This window comes from Anopheles gambiae, chromosome 3, assembly GCF_943734735.2.
Source record: "Anopheles gambiae chromosome 3, idAnoGambNW_F1_1, whole genome shotgun sequence".
Lineage (NCBI taxonomy): Eukaryota > Metazoa > Arthropoda > Insecta > Diptera > Culicidae > Anopheles > Anopheles gambiae.
This window is the reverse complement of record NC_064602.1, coordinates 86,167,649-86,177,004: the sequence shown is the minus strand read 5'-3', so window position 1 is coordinate 86,177,004 and position 9,356 is coordinate 86,167,649. Positions and strand designations below refer to the sequence as shown.

General features: G+C 45.6%; 1 protein-coding gene and 1 long non-coding RNA gene across 7 annotated transcripts in view; one reads left to right on the top strand and one right to left on the bottom strand.

Annotated features, from left to right (window-relative positions):
* Positions 1–2,926: 2,926 nt before the first annotated feature.
* On the bottom strand, positions 2,927–4,905 carry LOC3291372 (uncharacterized). Of its 5 annotated transcripts, none has more exons than XM_061658049.1 (3): positions 4,767–4,905; positions 4,165–4,550; positions 2,927–4,100 (listed from the first exon to the last, which is right to left on the bottom strand). In XM_061658049.1, exons 2-3 carry the CDS (start codon positions 4,391–4,393, stop codon positions 3,496–3,498), a joined length of 834 nt encoding a protein of 277 aa, XP_061514033.1. In that variant the 5' UTR covers positions 4,394–4,550; positions 4,767–4,905; the 3' UTR covers positions 2,927–3,495. The 5 variants fall into 5 exon arrangements, with proteins under 5 accessions (XP_061514033.1, XP_061514032.1, XP_061514031.1 ...); XM_061658048.1 differs by having other exon boundaries at positions 4,646–4,895; XM_061658047.1 differs by having other exon boundaries at positions 4,708–4,895.
* Positions 4,906–4,925: 20 nt separating this feature from the next.
* The window catches only part of LOC133393366 (uncharacterized), a 58,440-nt gene continuing 54,009 nt past the window's right edge, over positions 4,926–9,356 (top strand). Inside the window, exons 1-4 of one of the 2 annotated variants that reach the window (XR_009766129.1) lie at positions 4,926–5,074; positions 5,148–5,209; positions 5,279–5,389; positions 7,681–7,899. This is a non-coding gene — a long non-coding RNA (uncharacterized LOC133393366). The remainder of the gene's footprint in view (positions 5,075–5,147; positions 5,210–5,278; positions 5,390–7,680; positions 7,900–9,356) is intronic. The other variant, XR_009766128.1, reaches the window with a different exon arrangement.

The window sequence follows — 9,356 nt, the reverse complement described above, 5'->3', positions numbered from 1 at the left end:
AATTATGAAAATTGAAGTTTTGGTCGGAATCGATTCCGAAAACGATTCCGAAGAATACATCCGGAAGTATTTTTCGGACTCGGTTCCAGAATCACCTCTGAATTCGGACTCAGATCTGGAATCGGAATTGGTTTGGGCATCTCCAAAAACATTGGGGTTAGGGTTAGTGATGGGTAAAGTTGGCAAGAATCCGGAGTCGACTCAGATCCGACTCCGATAAATTCGGTACCGACTCTGGTAGGTAGGTCCGCGCTGCAATATCCGGAGACGTTCCGAATCGACCAAAAAGGCTCGGAGTCGTCGGGAGTCGTCCGGAATCGCCCGGAGTCTGAGTCGTCCGGAGTCGTCCAGAGTCGTTCGGAGTCGTTCGGAGTAGCCCAGAGTCGGGATCGTCCGGAATCGTTCGGAGTCGTTCAGAGTCGTCCGGAGTTGGAGTCGTCCGGAGTCGTTCGGAGTCATTCGGAGTCGTTCGACTCCAAACGACTCTGGACGACTCGGACTTCGGCGACTCCGACGACTCCGAACGACTTCGAACGACTCCGGACAACTCCGAACGATTCCGACTCTGGGCGGATCTAGTGGTTCCATTCTGTCGGAGTCGGAATCGAACTAACAATAGTCGGAGTCGGATCGGAGTCGTGGGTGCGCTCCATACAGCACATCACTAGTTCGGGTTGTAGGATTGTGTCGATAGCCTAAAATGATCCACATGTACTTGTAATCAATTAATTCTCGTAAAGATTCCGGAATTTCTGATTAAAAATTTCACTCATTCTGATTCCGGAGCCGTTTCCGATTCCTATTCCGAACCCGATTCCAATTCCGGAACTGATTCTGATTCCGAAATCTGAATATACTCCCATATCGGCACCAGAGTCGTAATCAATCCAATAACGGAATGGCTCCGGAATCGAATAGTTCCGTTACTCAGAGCCGCTTGCAGCTGAGTCTGAACAAATACCGGTTCTAACGGACATCAACCGATATTTACATAATACCGGTACATGTCACGGTATCGGAAAGAATGATGAATCTATTTTTAGTTTGGTACTGATATTGATCCCCTTACTGAGCCTGGAACTGATACTAAGTTCATGCTATCCCTTGCAGCGATGCTGAGAACCCATACCGGTTCTGGAACTGGTTCTGGAATTCATATGAATGAATTGATTTGCATTGATTTGTTGATTTCAGCTATCCAAACAGTTTTGTTTCGCAGTTTCTTTAAACTGTTTTTGTTCCAGTGTTGGTGATGGACCTAAATATCGGAACTAGAACCCGGAAACGAAACTACCCGTAACATGTATAGTACCTATTCCGATCCGGTAACTGACTCGACTCGGTCGACGAACTCGGTTGCTTTTTAGCACAGCTTGTTTTATGAAATATAAACGCGGAAAATCAAAATAAAAGTCTATAACTTATTTGAAAAAATAATCTTACACCTTCACCTTATCCATTGTGATGGAAATTAGAGATTCCATTTTTGTAATTTGTAAGCTTGATCACTTCACGTTAACCGTAATTTAAACCATTCAATATAACCTTGTCACTGAAACGGTTCCTTTTTTAATGGCCGTAGGGACACGACGCCAGCGAAAGTGCTCCAACTCCCCCCCTCCAAACCATGACAAAAGGGACCTTGTTAGGAAATTATTTATCACCTTCGATTGCACGCACACACACACGCACAAACCATTCCCAAAAGACAGATCCCTACCGGTGTGCGATTGGTCACCGACGACCCGTACCGCAGCTAACTTGCACCAGTGGGACACGTGTATTTGCCGCATTTGCTCCGTCCCTCCAAAGAGTCGCGAGCGATAAGCTACCCGGGTCGGATCGCCGGATAACGAATTCTAACGAACTGTTCCCCCTCCCCCCACATCAAGGTACCGGTCGCTAGCTGGGGCCGTTAACGAAGGAAGCCAACCTCACCCGCAGGCTAATTTGTTGCCGGCGCACCATTAGGTGGAGGGGAAGTGAAGGAGCGTTAGCTTCACAACAAGGTGGACGCGAGCTCAATTTGTACCAATTCGTGTTCCCGGGGGCTTACACAAAATAGGACTCAGCGTCGAAAACCCGGGACACTACACCTTTTACCATCCAACCCAGGGGGTGGGTGGTGGACTGTGGCAAAAAGGGGTGTTTGCGGTGGTGGTTTTTGTTTTCTGAATTTCGGTACCATATGGTACCGCTTGTTGTGCGCGGTGATCCAGGAGCAAAAAGGGACACCCGCCGGAAGGTCGGTGTGGAACCATAAAAAAAAAGAAAGAAAACGGGAACAAATGCGTGAGGGTCACAGGGAGGAACACACCAACAAAAAAAAAGGTTCATAATAATCGGACATCAAGGTCCTGTTTTCGTGCTTTTTCCACTCCGCGATTCCCGAGTGGGATGTGTGTGTGTGTGTGGTGGGTCTCTTTTGTCGCGTCCACTGAACCACTAACGCGCACTCCCAGGGGCTTGTTCGATACGATGATTGGCACAACCTGCCCACCCTACCACTGGGGCTGAGGGTGGTTTTGTGTGGCTGCGGGCGCACAATCCCGCGCACTTCCTTCCCAGATAAGGGTGGTGGAGGTACGCGCATTGAACGGCCCTAGCGAATTGGCGTGTAATTGAATGAAAGAAGGAAAAAGCCCAAACCAGCCCCACTAACAAGTTCCCAGAAAAACGGAAGGGAAATTGTTCCACTGTATGACCGGCCTAAGGCGGCCTCAGCTTAATCATGCGTTGAGGTGATTATGGGTAAAAGTTAAATTCGGAGCTAATCTGATTGTGGGAGGCCCCATCCATCCAGCCTTTGGGATTGTGGGAAGGAGTGTGATACGTGAAAAACACCAGTCAATCATCGGCATAATACATTGATAAGGGAAAAAAACTAGTGAGAGAAAAAGAAGTGATAAAAATAGAGCGGAAATCCTAAATCTAGAGTTAGTATTTTATACAAAAAATTCAAAGAATAGTTAGAACGTTACATTTGCTCATTAATAATAATATAATATGGAGCTGCTTGTAATTTCACTTGAAGCACGAAGCTACATTTAAAGCAAAAGATGAGCTAGGGATGTTAAAGTACAATAATTAACTCCTAGGAATAATCTCCTTCTTACCCTGCGATTTGAGCTATTTTTTCCTAGTGTTAGCCGGAGCTTACAGCCAGCTGAAGTCTTTGAATTGACTACAAACTAAGAATTGACCCCAGCAAGCCCTGTAAGTAAAGATTAGAATGTCGCTGCCGCTCTTTAATCTACTTCTATTGCTGGATGTTGTACTCAATTCAATCATCCCGCCCTACTTGTCCCCTGTTACCAGATTTGTAATCCAATTTCGTACAACTACTTAATATGATGAATATTTAAGCTGAAAATTGTACCTATATTGGATGAACGGTAATAATACTAAACATTTTCTATTAGTGTATGAGCAAAATCACATACCATGTTTCGAATTGCACTCCTCCTAATACTCTTGACCTCTTGATCCAAACCCTTAGGAACGATCCTTCCTAACAAACGTCCCTGAGCCCGAGCTTCTGTTCGCAGCCGCTACTAGTTGCAGCATTTTGATGCGGATTTTTAAATTTTCCTCCGCTGGCAGATCGTTTAAAAATGGCGTCAGGCTCATCAAAAAGCGACAGTCCGGATTTTCTGCATCAGGCTTCACCCAGCCGCCACCGGTCGAGGTGCTCGAAGCGGATTTGCTGGAACGCGGCCGAAACTTATTCTTGTAAGTAACCTCACTGTCATCAATTGATGTATCATCCTCTTCCTTCACGTCTTGTTCATCGATCGAACGTTCAGAGGGACCTGTGTCGTGTTTGATGTCCTCCTCGATCGGTACGAACTTGATCGACTGTTTGACTTCAGTCTCATCGGGATCGTTTTGCAGCGGAGAAGACACATGTTTCGGCCGGCATACTGTCTTTCCAGCGTTTTTGCGTGCTTTACTCTTCTTCAGCCGAAAGTGACCGTGCAGGAACTGCATGTGGTCGTACAGTGGCCAGCGGATTGCTGGGATCGTGCCATCCTCTATACGTTTAGCCTCCCGGCGGAAGCAATCGCGCAGTGTTTTCCAGCGCACGCGCAACTGATTCACTACAAAACGGGAAGGTGATTGTAATATTGTTTTGTAAATGATTTTTAAAGCTCATTTTCTTACCACTGATCGTGCTGAATTCCGTACGCTGAATGTCCTCCCAATCATCGATGCCCGACGCTCGACTGCGCAGATACTGGCGATGCCACAGTTTCGGTCGTTGGCGAACACATTCGATGAGGCGCAGCGTGCCTTGTTGGCCGAAAATTCGCTTCCGCCCAAATTCATCTTTCACCTCCGCTGGAAGTTGCTGCTCCGGGGCTGATTCCTCCTCCATCTCTGTTGCGTTCATTTACCTGCCCGGCTGCTTACTGTGCTGCTCGATTGTGTTGCGGTACGAACTCGCGTGAACACCAAAACACGCGCACCGGCCGGCCTGAGGTACGCAATAGTTGGCGATAGTGTGCTGATAAGAACGGCAAGAACAGGTGAGAAACTTGTTGCAGAACCTAAAATACAAAGAAACACGTTCATTGGGAAGGTTATTGCCACTGGTTCTTGTTCCATTTGCCGGTGACGGATTGACGTGTGCGCCTGAACTCACATGCGAATTTGGAGCGCTTTTCTTGTGTGTGCGTACACGAATTAGTTGTGTTTTGTACTTACTCGGAATGTGTACTTCTAAGCAATGACGAAGGTTAATCCAAACCAAAACTGTACTTCACCTTTTTCTTCACCAAAATCCTTTCGCGTTGAAAATTGCACACCGCGGCTTGCGTTGCGTCAAACTGGATCAAACGCTACGCGCACACACAGCTTACCTTGATTGGACCAGTTTCGTCTGCGTTATTGCTGTGCGTTTGACAAGCACGCACGCTGCTTCTTTCTCCTTCGCGCAGCCAGTTGCAGGACGTCGTCAATGTGACAGCATCAGTTACTAGATGACAGGCTCCCCACTGCTGGCCGCTCCAAGTGTATTGAACAATCGTAGGCAAACAGTAAATCATCCGCTAAATTAAATGTGTGGCAACGGGTACGATGAAGTAACGTTGAACTTTCCAAGTTGTTTCAGGAGAAATTAACATTATTTACGGTTTCTTTTCTAGGACCTGCGACCAACCCGTTCTTCATGATGCGTGCACGAGTGCGTCATGTTTGTAAACACTTGGTAAGAAGGAAATGTTCTCCGTGCAAGTCCCTAATCTAAAAACTAATCCTCTTTTCACATGTCTTTTAGAAAGATGCTGAACATAATTGAAGCTGCTTTTGTGCCTGAAGCCCACTAAAAAGCTACTGAGCAGTGATTATTATCCGGCGTTGGTACAAACTGCAATTGCGAACAACCCACGTACGTAAACAAACACGCATAATCGTAGGTGGTTGAACTGAAACGATAAAATCACTTATAAGCACTGAATTCTTTAGAGGCGAATAACTGTTGGACCAAATGAACCAACGGTTACACAAAGCTTTGGGTCTGGCAAGTATAGATTCTTATTAGATTTCGATTAGAATGTTCTTTGATCGCACTCAAGCATTATTTCGCATTTTCGAAATACTTACCCAATACTTCTGGCCCTTCAATCCAACTAAAAGGAAGATCAATTGAATATTCCAAACAAATGTGTTTGTTGTTGGTGTTCTAGAAAGCGTTACATACTCACTAGAGATGGCTCATACGACTCCACTAACGGATCGACCCGGTGTGGCTTGGCCGGAATCGAATCCGACCCGAGGGTGCAACGAGTTCGGTAGGTGTACCTACCAAACCTACTACGTCTAATGAGCTCGTATGAACCTATCGATCTCCTATGATCGTATTGAACTCGTTTGAACGCACCAAACCTACTAATCCTACTCAACTCGTATGAATCTATTGAAATCATTGCACCCACGGGTCGGAGTTGCATATGCTTTGCTGAACCTACTGAACCTACTGGAATCAAAATTACGACCCGGAGCGCTCCGGATCGCATGTGGATGGCTCCGACCCAGTAGGTTCGGATCGTCCCGCCCATCGTTAATACTTACCTGTTCCCAATCGTTAGTAACTGTCTTCCAGTAATGATCTTATCTACTTCAAGCCTTGCGCAAAACTAAAACAAAAGATATTTAAAAGTTCAATGGCTTGTATATTTATTTAAAGAACCCATTCTAACGCGTTCAAAACGGTGGACAGTAGTTCAGTTAGTGTTCAAAATTAAAGAATTCTTTTGTAACGGATCAACCTTATGGACGGTCTGTGCGAGTGTTTGGGCACTGCTTCTTCACCTCATTCACGTACTCTTGCTGCACCATTTCGAGCATTTTTTTGTAAATCATCAGCTTTTTGATGGTTGGCAGACGGTTCACGTACGGTTGAATTTCCTGCATCAGGCTGGTAAAGTCCACAACGCCGTCGATCGAAATCGCATTGACTGCTCGTTGCCAGGCGGTCTGCTGCTTCGGTGCGGTCGGCGTGGCGGAAGAAGCGGATGCACCGCCCGCCTCCGTGGATGTACCGGTTGAGCGTATGGTTGCTTGCATTGGTGCTGGCGGAGGGGCCGTTGAGCTTTGGCCCGTGGTACAGCCAGCAGGTCCATCGTTGATCTCGATTGGTGTACGTATTGTCAGGATCGCTCCGGCAGATTGGCCCTCGGGCGGTAGGATCGAAACCTGCAGGGAAGGCTTCCGTGGCGCACTTGGGGCTCCAGGACTGCCCTTGCCCGTTGCAAGCAACACCGTTGCCTCACTAGTCTGGGTTGATTGAGTGTTCATCTTCACCTCAACCCCCTTGTCGTTACAAACGCGTTGCGAGGTCTGTGCTTGTTGGGAAGGAATAGGAACGGACGGCCCCGGAACCGGGTCCATGGGATCGTCTTCGATTTCAATTATCTCACATGGTTGAATGGTTCGGGATGATCCTTTTCCCGCTTCCATGGACCGGCCTGGCTGATTGGCCATTTCCCACGTACATCTTGATGACTTGCGGGTAGGAGGGGATGCTCCGCTAGCAGCTGCCGGTACTTTTCGTTGGAGAGGAAGATCTTTCATGTTGGTCGAATTGGGATTGCGTGGCCAAAAATCCGCTATTTCTTGATTACGCGATCACTTGCTACTTTCTCCAGCCGCTTCTTGCTATTGCGCGGTTGTATGGTTTTGACAGTTTGACAGCAGTGTCACTACTTGCTAACAATGCCAGCCGGATGATACGAATGTAAATAATGATAAAACAAGATTTATTACACAAAATTACCAAAGAATGATAATAAACGGTTTTCAGTGATTCTAAAATGGCAATAGTTGTTCTCTTATTATTTTTCTACAACATCTGGTGGTTGTTGTAACTCGATCATTGTTATTAGCCTGTGGTTACACTTTTATTTTGTTACTGTCAAACTGTCACAGCCACACAAACGCTTGTCATGAAAAAGTAACCTACAAAAATGGCTGAAGAAGCAGAAAAAGGAGGCGTCGAATTACGCATTTCTCTTCCAGCAAAGTACAAAATGTAATCCGTGCAACATTCACTACAGGTGTAAGTAATCGAGTCCTATTTGATTTTTGGTCTGAAACAATATACCTGGACTTTACTATCGAGATCTTCTTGTGCTGCTGTTGCTGCTCAACAAATGCTAATTGAAAACATTTCTTTTGTAGTCACTCGCACTGAAGGAAGCTCTGAAACATCGGTATTGGAGTGTAAAGTTAAGAAAGAGGACATTGCTGCCCCAATTGTATCATCTCATCCACGCTTAAACACCATCGGGAAGATCCGAGCTATTCAATCATCCGAAGCGTGTGCCAAATGCCCTGAGCTTGCCAAGCTCGGGGATGTGCCTGCGACCTTTTTCACGCGTTGAATTGACTCCATCTTTGGTAAGTAGACGATCCTTATGATGCAATATTTGCAAAACACATCTCCGTCAATCATATATTCAACATCAATTCTACAAAAACACACAAAAAACCAAATAATAGCCCAATACTATTACCTTAAAAACCACACGATCGCAAGACGTTCGCTATTTGGACGGTGCCGGTAACTTTACCCGGCCTTATCACGCCACTGCGGAACGATCCAAACAAACAACCAGCCTCACCGGCCACTGCAACCCCATCATGCTGCAATCCGCAAATAACTGCAAACGGTAGATATTTTTCAGTGTCAAGTTCGCCTCCCCTCAACCCCAGAGGGTGACACAACTGGACACCGTTGTTTTGAATCCGTATCGTACGTTTGGCGGATTTTGTTTGTTTGTGTGCTATTAAAATTTAAAAATAGCTCCCGATGTAAAGTGAGTTGCTGCACCTTCCAGCAGGCAACGGATGTTGCCTCTTGCAACACACCCGGACGCCTTTTGCGTATGTCTCTGCCCCTTTCCTGACGAAGTGGTTAGAATGTTCTGAAATTTGATGCCAAACGAAAAAAACGGTGCTTTATTTGAAACGGTACGGTCCCATAAGTGCAAGATCGGCTATAAAGACGCACCGGCGACTAAAGGAAGGCAATTGCATTTGAGTGCAAAAAAAAAATCGCACACGGCTGGTTGTAACTGAACCCCTGTTCCACCATTGCGAATAAACAATTAACTCTTTGAGCCGGGTTTATTCCTTATCCTGCTTTCTTACCTCCACTCTGATGAGTGGTGTTTTTATTTGATTTTTTTTTGTGGTGCTATTTTTGTGTTTTGTGCAATCAGCGAAGAAACCGTACATCATGCGGCGTGAGTGTGTGGGGGGGTTATTATTTATCGTTGCACAACCTGGTGCGCACCATATCGGCACGATGTTCGTTCGTGCGCGCACTTTAGTGCTGCTTTATCTCGTGTGGTCACATTCAAACGCATTTCAAATGCTTTGTATGCATTTACACTGTTGTGACACGGATGGAGGAGGATTATTCGAATGATGAGGATGTATTATATTTACGAATGGGATTGGATGTCCAATGAAAAGGAAAAAATGAGATCCGTTTGCTAGCCGTATAGGTGTAACTGACCTACCACCGGATGAAGGTTTTATTCTTATTAAAGCTTGGTATGGTGTGCGCGAAGACCAGTGGCTTAAATCGTTGATCGATGATACCTTCGCGATGGATTAATATGGCTATTAGTAGAAGGGTGGTCCCATTTTGTCAGAAATAGTGAATAATTGAACTAGAACAAACAGCAATGGAAAACGAAATAGTTGTACGCCGATCTTAGAGCGGCTGCACAAAATATTAAACGTTATTTTCATGAAGAAATGCAAAGAAACTGAAAATTAAAAAAAAAGTATTTTTCTAACTAAAAATATTAGGAATAGGAAACAGAAAACGAGTAAGCAACATAACA

Excerpts from the sequence above, each read along its gene's own strand:
- LOC3291372 (XM_061658049.1), bottom strand. The coding sequence starts at position 4,393 with ATGAACGCAACAGAGATGGAGGAGGAATCAGCCCCGGAGCAGCAACTT. Across the intron at positions 4,101-4,164 it reads GGAATTCAGCACGATCAGTG|TGAATCAGTTGCGCGTGCGC; the intron begins GTAAGAAAATGA and ends CCCGTTTTGTAG.